The sequence below is a fragment of the Geospiza fortis genome, unplaced genomic scaffold (assembly GCF_000277835.1).
Source record: "Geospiza fortis unplaced genomic scaffold, GeoFor_1.0 scaffold333, whole genome shotgun sequence".
NCBI classification, from domain to species: domain Eukaryota; kingdom Metazoa; phylum Chordata; class Aves; order Passeriformes; family Thraupidae; genus Geospiza; species Geospiza fortis.
Genome location: NW_005054347.1, coordinates 3,348,096 through 3,366,993, shown reverse-complemented (window position 1 = coordinate 3,366,993; position 18,898 = coordinate 3,348,096). Strand labels below are relative to the sequence as shown.

At 41.5% G+C, this 18,898-nt stretch overlaps 2 protein-coding genes across 2 annotated transcripts in view; one reads left to right on the top strand and one right to left on the bottom strand.

The window, feature by feature from the left end:
- Positions 1 to 6,560, top strand: part of PRDX1 (peroxiredoxin 1) — a 7,140-nt gene extending 580 nt beyond the window's left edge. The window contains exons 2-6 of the mRNA XM_005423131.2: positions 2,202 to 2,318; positions 3,142 to 3,295; positions 3,565 to 3,687; positions 4,500 to 4,630; positions 6,179 to 6,560. Of these exons, the coding sequence (XP_005423188.1) occupies positions 2,213 to 2,318; positions 3,142 to 3,295; positions 3,565 to 3,687; positions 4,500 to 4,630; positions 6,179 to 6,264 (600 nt within the window). The 5' untranslated portion in view covers positions 2,202 to 2,212 and the 3' untranslated portion in view covers positions 6,265 to 6,560. The remainder of the gene's footprint in view (positions 1 to 2,201; positions 2,319 to 3,141; positions 3,296 to 3,564; positions 3,688 to 4,499; positions 4,631 to 6,178) is intronic.
- A 7,465-nt stretch (positions 6,561 to 14,025) lies between these two features.
- Positions 14,026 to 17,714, bottom strand: MMACHC (metabolism of cobalamin associated C). The gene is made up of 3 exons (XM_005423129.3): positions 17,208 to 17,714; positions 16,687 to 16,839; positions 14,026 to 16,141 (listed from the first exon to the last, which is right to left on the bottom strand). Exons 1-3 carry the CDS (start codon positions 17,310 to 17,312, stop codon positions 15,830 to 15,832), a joined length of 570 nt encoding a protein of 189 aa, XP_005423186.2. The 5' UTR covers positions 17,313 to 17,714; the 3' UTR covers positions 14,026 to 15,829.
- Positions 17,715 to 18,898: the final 1,184 nt, after the last annotated feature.

Sequence of the window (18,898 nt, the reverse complement as noted above, 5' to 3'; positions counted from 1 at the left end):
CGCGTCGCGCGGTCCGTCCTCGATGCCAGCGGTTCGGTATCGCACCCCGGCCGCGGCTGCGGTGGCCTGACCGCATTCTTGTGACAGTCTGAAGGTGGGAGTGGAAGGCTGATGGTGCGTTTTGAATCGGCCTTTCGCTTTTGTTCAAGCCACCCTAAAGGTATGAAATAGCTCATTCAAGAGAGCAGGCCTGGCTCATTATAATTGCAGTTTGAAGATAATTGAAGGCGTCTGCGGCTATGAGCAACAAAAACACACTGGCCGGATTCGAGTGTATTTGATTTAAGGTGCTCATTGTACTTTTCTCCGGAATGAAAGGAAGTAACAATGATTCTGTGGTCTGCTCCTCTGCGGGTTAGGAAATGCTGTGGCTAAAAATCCGAGCAGAACACGCGCTGACCCCACAAGGAGTAGCAGAAGTGTTGGCAGGTCACAGCGGGTGCTCTGAGGAAAGCACATCGTTCTCTTGAAGTGTGAGGCAACCAGGGTCTCCTGCAAATACTAACAAGATTTTAGTGTTACCAGAGAAAGGGGCAGTAACTTGTAATTTAGAAAGGGGAAGTATCAAAGAGCAGTCTGACCTTGAATACCTAGTGAAATACTCCAGAGGATTGCTGATGGAACAAATATAGAAGGACTGGCATAGTACTGAGCAAAAGGATGACCTTCAGCTTGGATAACAGAAAAATAATGTAATTCAGTGATAAAAATGTGGGGTCGTGCACTCCAGGCCGAGCAGCTCTTGCTTATAAGATAAAACTCGCTAGTTGGAGGTATCTCGAATAAATACTGTGCAGTTGCTGTTCCCCTGTCCCTCTTGCAGAATTGCACTTCGAGAACCACAGCTGCATTTTTGGGTACAGGATTCTTGATGTCCTCCTGCCAGGTGGCTTCACTGCATCCTACAAATGATCTCTAGTCCTGGCCACCACATTCTCTCCCAGTCTGCTGCAGTTAAAGACTAAAAACCCTTGGATGAGCATGGGGATAAGGAGCTTTGTTGCACAGTTAGAAATGCTGAATGTGTGGGCGCTTCTGAAAATGAAAACTGAGAGGTGGATCATTACTGTCAGGGTGTGTGACAGAAACTTCCAAAAGCAAAACCATTGCTAAAAAGGCTAGGTGTGGGTTCAAAGCTAAGTATTTGACTTGTGGGCTAGTTCTCCAGGAATAAAGTGGCTGGCAAGGGGGAGGGAGCCAAGAAATGAGGTGCTCTCAACCTTTTTTAGAACGGACTTGGTGCCTTGCAGGCACAACTTGGAACAATCTCTGGCTCTTGGCTTTCCTTGGCAACATGAGACTCATGCTAACCTTTGAGGTGTTTTTTATCTCTGAGGGAACCAGTGCTGCAGTGTGTAGAATAAAGTGAAATAACTTTTAAGAATATTTTGTGATCTGCAGAAATTAGGTTTGTAGAGTTGCCTATTTGAAAGATTATGCTCTGGAAGTCTAAGGGGTTATACTGCACTTCCAGACTGAGCAGAAGTACTGCACAGGATGTATTACAGATGACAAGCTTTTGGGGCAGAGAGCCAGAAGTAGCATTCTCTTGTCCTTGTGTACCCTTTTATTCTTTTTCAATAGACTTAAAGGGAAGCAACCTGGCTGTACTGATTTAGACTTGGTGAAATTGTAATTAACATAGAATGTGATTTCCATGTGTGCCAAGAGTCTTTCTGGTTGCAAATAAAAAAGGGTTGAATTGTTCAAAAGGGTAAAGTGTAGTTATGCAGAGCAATATTCCCTGGGGATTAACAGAAGTTATTTTCTTTCAGAATGAACAGGAAGCTCAAGTTTGAGGTCTTAAATTCCTTGTAAAATTGAACAAGGTTCTTCTCATGGAAAGGTCTAAAAAGCCAGACTTTCTACTTCTCCACCATGTGGAATGGTATGGTTTTCTGAGTACTAGTAAAGCTCTAGGCTAGCAGTTTCCCAGGCTCTGAGCTGCTACTGGTTAGATAACCATTACTGCATCTTTAGGAGGCCATGAGCCACGTATTTTGAAGTGCTGGCAGTCTCTATAGTGGCTCAACTACCCAGGTGACGAAACTCATTTAACACTTAAGCCTTGTTGCAAGATTGAGTGCTGATAAACTGTCTTTGGTGTTTAATCTAGATTGATAAGATGCTCTGAATAAATCCTTACTTCCAGGTGCAAATGTACTACCATCTAAACTGTATTGGTGTTAACTCCTGTCTAGGTTAAATCAAGATGTCTTCAGGAAAGGCTTTCATTGGAAAACCAGCTCCTGACTTTACTGCCACGGCTGTAATGCCAGATGGACAGTTCAAAGACATCAAACTCTCTGACTACAGAGGTAATTTCATGTACTTCTCTAATGACACAGATAATCTGGCCATAGGAAGGACTGGAGGGTATCTGAAGGTGCATCTTGGTTTGGCTTTGAAATGATAGTGACCACTTGGCAGTGGACTGAAGATCAGAACTTGTGCAGTGGTGGCTGGAGTGTGCTTAGAATGCTGTCAGCAGCATGCCTGAGTGTCCCAGCTGTGATAACTGTTAGCAGTGAGCATAAAACTCCTCTGAACTGTTATCTTGCATCAGGCTCATTGCCCTGTATCATAGTGAGGCTGGTGTAACATTTCCAGACTGTGGAACAGCAGCATCTTCAGTCTCACCTTTGTCAATGGAAAGTAAATTCTTTCATCTAACCAACAAAGTCCCTTTCTCTAGAGTGCTGGCAATATCTTTGCTTTGCCAAAACAAAGCTTCACTAAAAACAAAGGGAAAGCCTGAAGTAATCAAGTACTCATGTTGATGGCTTTAGAAATACACTTCTAATTATGCTGCAGGCTACATGAGGGTGATGAGTCAGTATAGACTACTCACCTATTGAAATGTCTCCTTGGCTGGTAGCCTTGGAGGTCTGTGGCATTTCTCTGTTAGGGGTCAGCCATGGGGTCTACTGGTGTAGCACACCCAGAGCTGTACTTGGGGCAGGCCTATGGGAGTAGACCCAAGAGACAAGCATTCCCTGTTAAATTTGACAGTCTGGGTTTGGGGAGTTCAGTTGGGTGGGGTTTTAAGGTGGTTGTTTAGGTTTTTTCCTGTATTTTGGTGGGGTTTGTTTGTTTTTTCTTAAAAATCTAACAGATTCACCACTTGTACTGCTTTTCTAGGAAAATATGTTGTGTTCTTCTTCTACCCCCTGGACTTCACTTTTGTCTGTCCAACTGAAATCATTGCCTACAGTGACAGAGCTGATGAATTCAAGAAAATCAACTGTGAAGTGATTGGAGCTTCAGTTGACTCTCACTTCTGTCACCTTGCCTGGTAAGAATCAGCCTTTTAATCCAACAAACTGTTCTGCCTGGCCTCAGTTCAGCCAGGAACTGAGCCCAGAGCGTATTTATTCACAGGCACTTGGTAAGTATTGGTAGTGCCAGGTGCTGCTGAACAGAGCTGAGCATACTGGGCATCTGTTCTTTTGTTGCTGCATGGCAAATTGAGTATGATATTGCAGAAAGGATCAGCCTCATTGTACCTTGAGCCCTCATTCTGAACTGCCCTTGTTTTTAACATGTAAACTTTTCTTCTTTTAGGGTCAACACTCCTAAGAAGCAGGGAGGTTTGGGCACTATGAAAATCCCCCTGGTTTCTGACACAAAGCGTGCCATTGCCAAAGACTATGGGGTGCTGAAGGAGGATGAAGGTATTGCATACAGGTAATGTGCCAGAGGTGAAAGAGCTGATAAAGTTATGTTGCAGTGCATAGAGATGAGCACAGAGCTTGTGTACACTTGAACACCTGCAGCCAGCTAAAGCTATTGGCTGTTGTAGGTGTGAGCTCCTGCAGGCTGTCAGACACTCCTGCAAGGGGAGATGGTCCCTGGTTCTCTGTGGTGCTTAGGCTTCCTGTGCTTTTAAGTTAAATTCTGCTTCCCTTTGACTGCCTGCTGCTCAGTGCAGGAGTCTCATGCAGGTGAGCTGCAAACAATGATAATTCAAAGACCTGCATAGTCATGAACATGATTACAAGTATTTAATCTAGTGATCAAAGTGCACATTAATTAAACCCCAAGTCTTTAGTCTGCTCTTCGTAAAAGTTGTCAAGGGAGCTGAGCTTCTGCTAACTCCTAACCTGATGTTGGAGGACTGATGAGCTGTTGCTTGTTGTCTTTTTGAGAACAGTGTGTAGTGAGGTTTTTTTTTAATGTGAGAATGTCTCTCTTTGAATTTTTTTTTCCTTGTGTTTCTTTTCCTTTTTTTCCCTACTAGTATCTTCCTTGAGTAGTATCTTCCTGTGTCAGTGCTCTGACTTGCCTCCTGGCCCTCCTAGTTCCTGTTGAGCTTACAGCTGCTATTGTTTCATTGCTGTGCATGCACCAAGGTGTTAGTTGCTAGGAAGAGGTCACAGTAAATGGTACAAACAGTGCCATAATCAAATAGTGAACCTGAGGTTTTGAAACTCATGTCCGTCTAATCAGCCTTTCAAAAGCTGTGCTTAATTTCAGGGCTGGTTTTTGTTTGTTTTTAGGGGTCTGTTCATAATTGATGATAAGGGGATCTTGAGGCAGATTACAATCAATGATCTTCCTGTTGGCCGCTCTGTTGATGAAACCCTCAGACTTGTGCAGGCCTTCCAGTTTACAGATAAACATGGAGAAGGTAAGAGAGCTTTTCAATTTCGTGTTTTCTCTAAAGAACAGTATTAACTAGGCAGATTAAATCAAGGATCACTGAAAGGTACTAAGTACATGTATCAATCTGTGCACTGCAAGTAATTGTGACTGTTGAAATGCAGCTGGTTCTGTAAATCTGCTTGTTGAAGGACACCATAATGCTTTATCCCATTCCAGTTATTTATCACTTGAATACTTGCTCATGCTGAGATTTCACTTAAATCAATTTGGTGATGGATGTCTTGTCCAGCACATAGAAGTTGCCTCTTTCAACTAGACACAGAAAATACTTGAGACAGAAATTAACATGTAGTAACTTAGCCTGTAAGAGTAAGCTCGATTTAGATTCTGCTCTCAGATTTGGTAGGTTGAGACCATCAATACTAATGTGGTGTTTTATGCAGCCTGTTAGACAAACTACTTAAATTCCTGAAAGTCTACTGATCTTTCTGTCAATATATAGTGAGGGTAAAATGGATGAGAGTCTCTGTTCCCATAGTTCAGGCAGAATAATGTGTTTGGTACTGCTAGCTTTTCTGCAATGTGAAAGAAAAAAAAGACACTGCAGATAAAAAGTTAGAACCAAGTTAGAGAAACTCAATTGCTATGCAGGTGTTAGTAGTCTTCAGTTGTCATTAACTGATGACATGTGTTGCTGCTGGTCATACTCACTGTGCTTCAGAAGTGGTAAATCAGTGGCAGGTTTTATTAAAATGAGCTGCTCTCGTGACTGTGGCATATAAACATATGTCGTGAGGAGACATCAAACATTTGATGATGGAGAGGTCACATGTCATGCAAATGAAGCCTTTAGGGGTTTACTGTGCCTTTGAGTAGTCAAAACCTGGCAAAAGGTTTTCCTTTAGAACTTTAGGACTGCAGTCGCATCTAAATCAGGACAGACCAGAGTAAGATGTGTAGCAACACTCAGAAGCTGAGCATTCTGTGGCTAAAATTGCCAGTCCTGAGTGGAGCTAGCAACCAGCATTCCATGACAGTAAAGAAGGAATACTATTCAAAAAAGGCTGCTCAAGGAGCTGATGGAAGTTTGAGACCATGCAACCTCTGCATCATGGTGGGTTTTTGACAGCCATGTAGGGGAACCAGTAACAGTTGAACGCTATTTCCCGTGCCCCATTCAGCTGGAGGCCTGGACCAGGGTGGATTAGAGATAAGGGGAATACAGACTTGGCTGGATCCAAGGAGATAAGTGTAGTGTGGTGTTAGAGCCTTTCTGACCTGGCTGCTGGAGTTGGTGTTACCTTTGCTATCAAACTTCCGAGAAGTTTTTGAGTGGGGCTGGGAGAGGTGCTTGTGTAAAGGGCCCACTGTGCCTGGGCAGAAACCTGGTCTGGGTGTTACTGCCCAGTAAACAAATAGAAACAAGCAAAACAGAGCATCATGTGACACTGAATGCACTGTCTGTATGTTGCAAAGATCTGTACATGTTCTGAGTTGCTACTTTGCTTTAATGTTGTGTAAAACATGTTCTGCAGGAGCAGCTGGTAAGACTTAAACATTCTTATCATTTCAGTGTGCCCAGCTGGCTGGAAGCCTGGGAGTGACACAATCAAGCCTGATGTTCAGAAAAGTAAAGAGTATTTCGCCAAGCAGAAATAAACATTCAGCCTGAGTGGAAACTAGTATGCCTTACATAAAGAGCAAGTATCAGTTACTGAACTTTGTTTAAGTCATTGCATCTGAGTCAAGGGATCATGTTATAGTTATAAACAGTAACTTTTTTACTTGAAGGAAAGTTTGTCCTGTTGACAGTACCTTCATAGCAAATCCTAACGATCAGTATCTGTACATCAAGCCCTGTTGACCTTAGTGACAATGCCGTGTCTGTGGTTAGCCATGTGTTACATAGAGCAGTGCTATCCTTTTGTAACTCTATTAAACTTGTGAAAAGAGCACACTGTCTACTGTTCTTGTATGTAGTCATCAGGAGACCTGGGAGCAGTGCAGGCTGCACTTCTGAAAGAAAGTAGATGTCTTGAGTCATAAAGGCCTTTCACTACAGCTCTATTAGAATGGAGAGAAAAAGACTTGCTTTGCATGTTGAAGTAATAAAGTACTCCTCACACTCTTTATGACTTGGCTGTTAGATGGAGGATCAGGCTGTCAGGCTTAAACTCTGGGCACTCTGGTATTGCTTGGAGCATGGGACTGACAAAGGTGGGGCATCTCCTCATGCACCATGTCATCTTAAGTCATTCTGGCATCTACGTTAGCCAAAACTGACTGTTCATGTCATTCCTGGGGATCCACCATTGAGTGTGAATGCTGTCTCTATGGGAGTGGAATACTGGGCTTTCTGGAAAGGGAACTTCCTTGGATATACACCATTCATCCACAGTCTTTCCCACTACATGTCATGGGGGTGATAATATGCCAGTTATCCATTAGGTTGTAGTCATATGATCTGGATCAAAAGGGTTGCATTATAAAATCTGGTACTCAGGTGTGCTCAGCCTTGTCTTTAATCTTTGTGTTTCAAGTGATTATGTAAAACTCAGAGCACATGACTGGCCTTAAGTTATACCAAAGCTGTGACTGCTGTGTAGCTTCATAGTTCAGTGTGGCTTGTGATAGGGCTAAATTTCAAAGCTGACGACTTGGGTAATGAGCCCTTGCCTAACAATGGAAGGGAGTTAGAGCCATGTGATCTTCATGTACCTGTGAAGATTAAATTCTTACTGGACCTTGTAACCATCTTCAGCTCAGGTTGTAAACAAGTTCTGTCCTGCTTAAAGTCAGCAACACCAAAGATGAGGCCCAGGGCTACTTATGTCACTCAAAAGTGAAATTTGTATGCCCTGAGTAGTAAATTTGTTTTGTACGACTCCAAAAAGTATGTGGCAGAAGCCTTGGTACCAAATAGTTCAATATCTACTAAAGTAGCTAATCCCCATGAAGATATGTGAAAGTAATGTTTAGCTGGATCACTTCTGCTTAATTTTTTAAAAATCCAAAGTCTCAAATGAGGCCAGCTTCCCAGGAAAGCATTGATAAGTAACAGGGGCATTCATATGGTTCAAAGTAAAATGAATATAACTGAGCATGGCTGAATGAGAAGTTACCAAACTTTCTTTTCTAGCAAGTGAAAAGGATTAAAGTTAGGGCTAAGCTAATGTTAAACTTACCTTAGTTGTTATATTGGCCTTGAAATGTAAAATTAATTACAGTAGTTACTTGGAGGGCACTGTGTCCCCAGCTGCCACATCTACATAGCTTTTTAAATACTTCCTGGATAATAATTGTACAACTTCCCTGGGCAGTTTGTTTCAATGTCCAACCACCCTTTCAGTGAACAAATTTTTGCTTGTATCTAAGCCAAACCTGAGGCTTAGATACAAGAGTGCGAATTGAGGCCATTTCCTCTTGTCTCATTGCTCATTAGTTGGGAGAAGAGACCAAACCCACCTCACTACAACCCCTTTTAGGTAGTTGTACAGAGTGATTTTGTAGCTACTTGGTCACCTACCCCTGGACATAGAGGATTAACGGGTTCTCTGATGTTCTGCCCCAGAACCTCGCTCCAAAAAGGGGATCTTTATGTGCCTATCCCAGGCCCTGGGAGGGAAGGTGAGGGTCTGAGGGTGGCTCTGACCTCAGCAGCTGCTGTGGCTGCTGTCAGGAGAGGTCAGAGCTGCCCTGCAGCACATCTGGGCATAGGAGTGTCCTGTGGAAACACCCCTTGGGTTCATTCATCCCACTCCTCTGGTCTGAGGAGGTTCCTTCACATGCTGTAATTTCCTGTGTCCTGCCCACCTTGAGCTCCCCCACACTGGGAGGCTACAGACTGTACCTGCTTAAGGATCACAGTCACAGGTGAGTGATGATACTGTGGAAACTGCAAACAGCCAAGAAACCAAATCCCTGTGGATTAGGAACTGTATTACAAGTGTGCATTAAAGGTTTGACAGTGGGAATCAGTGCAATTACACAATTCTTTTGCATTCTTCAGCCACATGAGTCATTCCTGGGAAGGTTTGCTATGCTGTCATTTTAATGTTTACATAATTTACATTTCCAAGAGAATAATACACAAAAAATGTGTAACAAAACTTCTTCAAAACAAGATTATTTCATTGTTAAAACTCTGTATTGATTTAGATATAGCGCATCATGACATCTTAGACTGGTGTAACTTTTATGATACTCAAATAACTATAATTTATTTAGTTTTTTATTATTCTAATAATTTATTGAGGTAGGTTTTTTTCCATGGACCAATGGATGCAGATGTATGTTCATTACAATTACAAACTGCTTTTGCTTTCATGGTCGACAGGTGCCATAATTCCCAGTGAGGTAAACACCTCCCTCAAGCAGTGCTTGAATTTGACAGGATGAGTAGCTGCCTAGTGGGATTTTCCCTGAAGATGTAAATCAGAAAGGATAGATGTGATATTTGTTTGGTTGGTTTTTTGGGTTTTTTTTATGTGTGAGTGACTGCACATCTATTTTCCTAGTTTGAGTGTTTATTATAAATATAACCTTTACCCATTTATTTCTTTAGAATAGTCAGGTGAAGGGAAACTGAAATATATCTTACTGTGTCTTTATCCTAGATCTCTTAATTTGTTGCTGATTGCTGTGATTCCTGGGGATTTATGTAACCATTCCTCAGCTGGACAGGGGAGACAGGGGAGAGAAAATAGTGGAAGGTTCATGGGTCAAGGTAAGGACAGGGAGAGATCACTCACCAGTTACTGTCTCAGGCAAAACACACTTGGGAAATTGGCTTAATTTTACTACCAATCAAATCAGAGTAGGATGATGAGAAATAATGAGGCTGCAGGGGAATCTGCTTTGGAGCACCTCCTCCTCCTTTGTCACTGACCTGGTGTCTGCTCAGCTGTTTCTCACATTCTCCCTCTCCTCTCTGCAGTTGTAGGTTGTTGCACAATTGTCCCCCTTCTTAGCTCTGTTATCCCACAGCTGGCTCCCTTGGAAGCTTCGAGGAGTTTCTCACAGCAGCCACTCCTGTCACCCCCCCCTACTACTCAACTTTGCCACACAAACCCAATATACCCACATTGTGCTCTCAAATTATCTAGAATTAAAAAAAACTATTCCCTCATGTTTGTGACGGATACTTGTAATTAAGTTTTCAGATAATAGCGTTTGTGTAGGAGCAACTTGATTTTTTTGGAATGCATAATACAAAGCTGTGCATCAGACATAAATTCTGTATATTGTATCTTGGCATATATAGAGTGTGATGTTCGATATTCAACATACAGAATCGAACCTTTACTAGATTTTGTACAACTTCTGAGTTAGTTATTTCAAAATTAACAACTGTATATTTATATTTAGATGCTTAGAAGAAAGAAATTGCCTCTTAAGGCAATTAAAGAATTACCACTTTGTTACAAAGCAAGCTTCTCAGTAGTTTTGGAAAACAGTATAAAAAGTTACTAATGTTTAAAAGTACTATTTTCTTAACAAGTATTCAGTCCTTTTTATGAGGCCTTTGTTGAATATGTTATTGGATTGTCCAGCAAATCAATAAAGTTCAAAGAACAAAAGCAAGCATTTTATATCTCACAGGTATTGCAAAATGATGCCCTTTGGTTAGGAAAGTCTGTTTGCAAAAGCTCCATGAAAGCAGCTTTTACTAATGTTACACATCAAAATAACAGTTTTGTAAAGATTATATTAAAATACTCAGGTTTATTGTATTAAGAGTCTGAAATTTTCAGTGTTTATCCTGATGCATATTTCTAGATAGATAGAGAACTTAAACCAGAAATGTCTTGGTTCTAATTTGCAAAGGGTGAAATGAGGGAAGTGCAGAGTAGTGGAATGGAACACGCTTGGACAATTAATTCAGAAGTGTTAGTGTCTTTTTTTTAAAGTAGAATTTAATGGTACATACAAAAACAACACTGAACAAGGAAATCAAAGAAATGTTTTTTGCTCATGAATATAGTAGCTCTATTTTTAATCCTTGGAAAGAAAAAACAGGAGTTTGCCTTTAATGTAGAGTCAGACAAGCTCTGCATTACCAACGGCCCTGTGCTGCACACCCCTGGGTGGCTGCAGGAGAACAGGCTGTGAGTTGTTTGCAGTGTTCCTGAACAAGAGCTGAGCCTGTGGGAAGCAATTCTCACCACACCTAGTGATGAAAGGTTTGCTTCAACGTGAAATTTGGCTCTTTCACCTGAAACCTGAATCACTGTACATGTTATGGGGACACGTGTCTGAATTTAGAATGTTTCTGTGCAAGAAACCATTTGAGTTCAGATATGTGACTAAATATAGGTGAAGTCATTAAGGTTGCACTGTCCTCTGACACCAAGTGCAATAGGTAGGTTTATGTTCCATATTCCACAGCAACAGATTTTTGAAGTATCTGCACTGATGAGTAAAACCAGTATCTTTTGTCTAGAAAGGAAAAAAGTCTTCAATCTACACTTGATTATACCCTAAAATTTATGTATTTCATCAAATTCACTTTTCATAACAATAAGGCAGTTTTTACATTTTGAATGACTGAAGCAACAGTAAATTATTCAGGAAGACTAGTGTGAACAATACTGGAAAAAAGGTTATGACATAAAATTAAAACCTAAGACTAATTCCTTTAAAAGGAATAAGAGGGTTTATGCATTCACAGAAAAAGCTATGATTCTGCATAAATTTAGGAAAAAAAGGAAAATCCCTCCACTCCTTCTGTAATGCACTTAAAGGAATTTTTCTGTCCCATGGTTTGTTCTACATGAGGAAGAAACCCCAAGCAACTTAGTGTAAATGTGTCTGATCTTCAGAACTTTTCAAGGTGTTTGGGGGAAAAGAAAACAAATGCAGTTATTAAAAGTAAAACTGCTTTCTCACTGAGTTATGTACAAACATCAACAAGGATAACATGAGAATTATAGATGCCATATTCATGAATGATAGTAGCCATTTCAAATACTTGTATGCATATATAATCACATTTTGCAGATTTTGGTATATTACTGGAGAGATTTTAATCAGTCCACTAAAATATCTTACTGCTCATTTTATGACAAAATACTCAATTCTTTCAAGTTTCCCACCATATTTCCTAAGGAATGTGAACATCTTTTTCCGTCACAGAGGGAAAATAAAAGCTCATTTGTGTTCCTTGGTGCTCTGTTTCCTCCTTGAAAACCTAGAAGGGAAGTACCCTGTTCTGTTTTCTGAAGGAAACGTGATGGATGATCTGTCACAGGATATGTGATAGCACAGGAAGCCAGTGTAACAGCAAAACCCCTCTCATGAATACATTTGTCTATTTTGGTAGATGAATCTGTGAAAGTTCAGCTTGCAGAGGTGCAGCTGTTTCTCCACTGCAGTGAGCAGCAAAACCACTTCCCTCAGAGGAAGAGTTTTGAACTGCTGCTGCTGAAGTCAGTATTCAAAGCTAATTTATTAAACACACCTTTTGCATGAGGCTTAACAAAGAGTGCTGACAACCACACTGGCACTGAGCAGTAGCTGCCACTATCTTGTTTTTTTTTAAATACATCAGTCTTAACTTGGGGGTTTTTGATTCAATTTCAGTTCAAGTCAACGTGCATTTTCAGAAATATAACCCATGTGAAATAGTAGTTACACCAACAATAATTTTGGTCACAAATGAATAAAAGACCATGAATATTATACTGAATGAGTAAAATTATGCTTCTGATCCAGAGGAGGGCAATCTAGCCCTAAAAAAAACCCAAAACAAAAACAGCAAAAAACCCAACCCAAACCAGACTGTAAAATCCCCATCAAAACAACAAACTAGAAGAGTTCCCTGCTCTCCTAAGGTTGGCTATTTTTGACTGACACACCAGCACACATTTACACAGCAAAGCATCTTTAGTTTTCCATAGTTCAGAGGAAAACAGCATTGTTACAAGCCATTCTTTTTATGGGAGAAGGAAACAAGTCAATATCAGGAATAAAGTCTGCCATACTCTTCTTCATACTACAAAGAAACTTTAGTGTTTATTATTGTACCACTGAGATGTAACTGATTCAAACTGATACCAAAACCCACCAAAAGTGTTTTAGGAGGTGTTTTCTGAGCAACAACCCTGATGGTTGTTGGTAACCAGGTTAGATTGTGCTTTGTATTTAATTGGTATTGTCTGTCAAATCTTTAATTGTTATAAAAATCTCAGTTATTTTTAGGGAAAAATAAAAAATAGGGAAAAACATAAGGATAGTAAGAATGGTAAATGCATGAAACTATTACAAATTAGTTAATTCTCCATAAATATTTTATTAGCTTGAAATGTACTGAATATCTTGTTGCTAAAACTGAATTTAAATTCAAGTAGCTTTTAATTTCTTTTATTTTTCCTGTTCAGCTCTTGAATACTCACCCTACTGGTTATACTGAGGAAAAGAGTTTTTAATAAATGTTTAAAAATTAGGATTTAGAGAACAACTTGCTTAAAAATGTAAAATGTGATACTTGAACTAGTAAATCTATCCAAGTATTTGCAATTACTTGTTTGACATTTGCAAGGGCTGCAACTAAGAATGCCTTCACAATGCCTCAGGATCCAAGGCTGATCCATTCCTCACCATGTCTGGTCTTGTACCAAGAGATGAGGTAAGTCAAACATGTTCTCAAACTTCAATTTTATAAGACAAAGGCCATTACACTGCAACCAGCAAGGGGAGAAATCTACTCACTGTGTATCTCACTGAGCAGCTGTGAATCTCAGTGAGCTGCCTGAGAGGAAGAAAGTAATGCCCAGTCCAAGTCACTCCAAAATCACTGTAGTAGGAATGGATATTGCTAAATATTTGCACTTTGTTCTGCCTGACACAACTGTGTATTCCCAGAAGCACAAGGAACATGGATCTGTGACTCTGTTCACTAATAGGTTTTAACCAGTAAAAATTCCAGTACCTACAGGCCTTACTTTAGTGCCACTGAAGGAAAGTCCCTCAGTCATGTCTCACTGGACATCTGCAACTTTTGTTACTGTTAAGAACGGAGGAAGAAATGAGAAGTGCACTGTCATGGTGCTTGCTGTTATAATGCTCTTGCTGTGAAGTGACCTGGGAAAGATAAACCTTTATTGGACTTACTCATAATGTGATGTAGGTTTTATTTTTTATATCCCAGTGGGCCTGTGATAATAGTTTACCAACTTCTGCTAAGATAACCATTTTTTTCCCTTAGTTTCCAGATACTGGACTGTGTGTGTCTTAGGTAGCTCACTCTTTTCAGGATATTAAAAAAAACATGATTGATTCTCGCTTGAACATCTTGAGTTCTCCACAAGTTAAGAACTGCACTGTTTAAATAAAAATACTCAGTACTGAGATTTACTTACAACTTTGTATATTTAGTAACCAAAATACCATTTGAAGAGAAATAAATTACAGAAATTGAAATGCAGTGACCATGGTAATCTGTTTAATAAATTAAGACAAAATATTAAATATTTGTAAGAAATCAGTACCAAAAAATCAAAATAATTTACTTTAAATTGTAATATAAAAAGATAGATTTGATTCAAATCTATATTTATCCTTCTAAGAGAATCAGTATTTTGTCTTTGTTACTAGTATGAGCCATTACCTCAAGCCCCTGTTAAATTACAGTTCAGTTTCAAAGTTCTGAAACATCAAACAAATTTGAACCAGAAGCAATTCTGTAACAGAAGAACAGATTTTAAACAAATTTCATTCTTTACCTTAAATTAAACATCACAATACCTCTATCACATTCTAGGTCAGGTGTCTGCCTTAGTCAGAGATGAACAAAGCATGGAAAGCAACAAAGACTTTTTTGTAACAGCAAATGCAGTGAACAAACCCAGTGATCACACGCTCACTACTCTGTTTACAGGGCAGCAAACTTGTTATCCTGAATTTGGATTACAATGAGTTAGTGTACTGACTGTGACCAACTGTATCAAGCAGTGAACAATGGTGAGGGCAACCTTCCTGGTGGAGTCTCCAAAGCTTTGAAGAATCCCAACAAAAAAAGAAAGCGCTCAGTTCTGCAAAGTGAGTATATCTTCATCATCATGTTAGTACTCTCAAAAGGAAAAAAAGTGCCTGTCCATTTGCAGCATTGCACTGCAGTCTAGTAAAACAACTCCCACAAAATATTATTTTAGTGTACTACTTTAACGAGATCTGAGCCTCAAATTGCTCAAAGAGAAATTAATTCCTGATTTCCAGGTGCCTTGTACCCTCTGAACAAATGTAACAGGACAAAGTAATGGAAAAAAAATGTTGCTTCTATCTGAACATGTTTAATCCAGCAATATAAGTAACATAAATGTCATTAATATTTCCCTTTCTTCTGTGCTTGTTTGCCTGTGCATGTGACAAGGCCTTGTGCCATGGCTTTTACATGTGTGCAGGTTTACAATATTTCCCACAAAGAAAGCACACCAGGAAACTGTGGCAGTAACTGGGGGGGGTGTGCTGTGTGCTGGCACTGAAGAATACTTTTAACACAAATGTGGTCTATCTTAGAAAAGGCCACGAGAATTGTCTTTTTCAGTCAGTTATGTTAACATGAGTAAAACCTCCAATCATGTGGATATTACTCAACATCTTTCCAAATATTCCAGTCAGCTCTGTGAATGGATAAATGCTTAAATGTGACCTAGGCAAGGCTGTAAAGACTGGATATGTGCTCCCTAGGGAGGGTCATGATACAGGATAGTAAAATGCTGGCTACATCTAAAAAATACCTGCCCCAAGTTTAGACAAAATCCAACTAAGTAGTACAATGACTGATTTTTTTTTTTTTTACACCTACAAAGAATAAAACCAGAACATTCAGAAAGAGAATTTTTGAGAACAAAAGTGATTTTTCTAATGAGCAGCATGGATTTTGGAGTTGCCAGGATGTCTAAACTACTCCAAGCAGCATGGATTTAAAGTTGCAAGGATGTCTAAACTACTCCCAACCAAAGGCTAACAGCAGCTTACTGGGCTCCCCAAAGGACACCCCAGATCAGCAGCAGCACAGAACAGACAGCAGAGCAGTGCTCCTCTCTCTGGGGACCTTTGAATGCAATGTTTGCATTGAGGCTCGGATTTGCCATGTCTGTACCACCATAACCATCCTCCTTCCTCCTCCTCCTCCTCCTCCTCCTCCTCCTCCCCCTCGGCACTGGGAAAAGCCGTGCTCATGAGTTACCCTTTGCTGCCCTCTGCCCTCGGCAGAGCCGCTTTCTCAGTGAAATGTGATTCTCTGGGCTTCCTGTGAGAGCCCCAGCAGCCGGAATCTCTCGGCTGGTGGAGTGGCAAAGTAGTTCTTTTGCTCCTCCGAGTACCTTTCCTTCACTTCAATGATGTCCCTGTAGCGGCCGTCCTGCCAGTGGAAATTGAACTGCTCCAGCAGCTCAATCCTCTTCTCCTCGGAGCTCACACAGTCCACAGGGAGGGGCTGCTCCAGGAATGGCACCTGGATGGCCGGGAAGAGCAGCAGAGCCCGGATAGCAAACCAGCCACCATACTTGGGATGGATACAAACGCCAAAGATCTTCTAGAAGAAAAAAAATATCCAGTCTGCCTCACTTTGTCCAATCAAGGTTAGAGTTCAAAGCATCCATCAGATGCTTCTCTCTCTCCCAGCCTTCCCTGGAAGAGCTGTACAGAGCAGAAGGGAAAGCTTTCCTGAAAGTGTGGCTCAAAGCACTGCATTTCACTCCCACTTTCCTGTGCCCACACACACCTCCCTGGATTGTGGGGAGAGGTTCCTTTCTGAAAATCTATTACAGAAATTAACCACAGAGCATTTTCCCCCCAGTTTGTAATGCTCTAAGCAACAGGTTTTCCTTTACACTGCCATTTATTCTTCTATCTAAGTAGGTTCAACAGATTAAGATATTTCTCTCCATGCACATCTCCCTACTACCCTGAAGAATCTCGGAAGCTTCCAATTCCCACCTGCAACACTTTATGAAGCTGTATGTGCTCTGGACTTTGTAGCTTCCTGCAAGATGAACTAATGACCAGTGAGCAAACAATCACTGTACAGTTCAATGTTTGCAGTTCAATGGTTCTTCCCAGACTGTGTTTCTGCCTCACCTTTTTCCCCCAAGGATCGAGCTTCACATCCTTCCTTTGGTAGTAATATGCAGCTCCAGCAACGTGAGCAGCTGTCTGTGCCAGGAACTTGGGCTTTCGGCTCGGCAGCATCTCATAATCAAACATGATATCCACCCTCTGGTCAGGGAATTTCTGGGAAAATATGAAAACATCAGCCCAGGCTCATGGAAAAAGCCTTGCCACTCCAGAACTGCTAGATGGCAGCAAATCAGACACATGTGAAGCCTGCAGACTCTCACATCCTGCTGCTGAATTCTGTCAGCAGGTTGGAGGCTGTGGCATTCAGCCTGTGCCTGCAGAGCTCCCCCACAGCTGTGAGATGTAATCCAGAGGCAGAACATGCAAGTAAAGCACACAAAGCCTGCTGATGCTCCCTCCTTCATGAATAATGCTTCACCCTTCCAAAGAGCAGGGCAGGAGCCTGCAGGGCTTTGTCTGCTGCTCAACCCACCTGGTTATGTGCCACAGCACTCCATGGAATGGGGATTTCAGCTTCTTACCTCCTTCACACGGGATAAATGATGGGAAACACACTGATCCACAGGATCCCTGATTATTTTTAACCGTTCTTTGCTCACAAAAGGCTTAAGGGCCTTGTCGAACATGGACGGTGTGCTGAGGACCACAAAGGCCAGCGTGTCATCTGGGTAGGGGAGGTGGAAGGCTGGCTGGAGAACAGCATTGTACCACCCAACCTTGGCAAAGAGACACAAATTTCCATTAGAACACAGACACCACTCTAGTACACATGCAGGAATGTAAAAATGTGGAAATAACTGTAGCCCCCTTCATTTGCAACCCAGATGGGCAACCTGCCCAGGGCCTTCCTTTCAAACCAAGTTGTTTTGCACACCAGGATTCACGTTTGGGGAAGCTGTGCTGAGAGCTGTGAGATAAGAATCACACACAGCATTCAACTCCAGTCTGCCCTTTATCCAGCTCTGCTCAGAAACCTAGAGGGAAATATGAGCAATCAGTCTTGCCAATGCAAATCAGATTGTTTGGTTCAGATAAAGCTTTTACAGGTTTGATTTTTTTTCTCTTATCTTGGGCAAGAAACCGGTAGTTCTGTTTTGTGTGACAAGTTGCATGTTTTACTACTTCTGCAGGAAACACTTGGGTGGAATGAAGGATGTGAAGCTCTTGGCAGTGCTAAGCCCCCCCAAAAAACGTTTCTTACCAGTAGCACGTGGATTATGACACAGCCACATTTGGATATTTGATTCCAGGGCTGGACACAGTCCAGAAACAAGAGATCAAGCCAGGACAGCAGGAAGCATGACCAGGACAGGGCTCAGATCTGCAACTGCCAAATGCAGGAGGAAATGGCCCAAACCCCCTGCACCCCACTCCTGATGCCCTGCACAGTAACATCAGTCTTTTCATAGGTTATGACAACTCCCTCCCTCCTGGGGTGCCACAAGGCCAGGTCTAACAGTCAGAGAGATGCTGAGTAATGGAACAGTAAGTTTGAAAATTAAATGTACTGATTATTCTAAATAATCAGTGAAATAACTCTGACGGTGACTCTGCAGCTGGCAATGGCAGCCAGACTGCCCATGAGGAAACAGAACAAAAACTAGATTCACTATAAAGTTTACATTCTGATATGAACCTCTAAGTTTAATCAGTTTTGTGGCTCTGAAGGTGCTGAATTGAGATGTTACAAGGAATTAGAGAGATGTGAATCTAAGCTTTGCTGGTTTCCCAGTGAACATCAGTCAGTGCACCAGGGCTGGCTGTGTCAGAATGAAATCTGGAGAGAGCTAGAGGGCTAGAAGATTTCCCCTCTGGTAGCTACAGACTTTTTATCTGGGTTCTGCCCCGAATTCTGCTGATATGTTTTAGGCAAGCAGCATTGAGTTTTCCAAATTCTGGAGGCACTTCTGTCGTTACTTCTCTCACCACCTCATTGCCTTGTACTTTTTATGCAAACAAGATCACAGCAGGAAATAGAAATATTTCAGGTGACAGATACAGCACTCCCCGAGGGAAGGGCACGTTTATTGCAGATTGATTTGTATTCGATGTTGCAGATTGATTTACTGCAGATTGCCCTGGGGCAGGTAAGGGAGGAGCCCCTGCAGTTACAGCTGCACAGGGCACAGTGGCAGAGGCTGCAGGGGCCACGGGCAGAACAGAGGTCACAGGAGCCATGAGGAGGTCAACACTTCCACAGACAGGTGCTCCC

Excerpts from the sequence above, each read along its gene's own strand:
- MMACHC (XM_005423129.3), bottom strand. The coding sequence starts at position 17,312 with ATGTTCGACAAGGCCCTTAAGCCTTTTGTGAGCAAAGAACGGTTAAAA. Across the intron at positions 16,840-17,207 it reads ATTTATCCCGTGTGAAGGAG|AAATTCCCTGACCAGAGGGT; the intron begins GTAAGAAGCTGA and ends ATATTTTCCCAG. Across the intron at positions 16,142-16,686 it reads TCGATCCTTGGGGGAAAAAG|AAGATCTTTGGCGTTTGTAT; the intron begins GTGAGGCAGAAA and ends TTTTTCTTCTAG.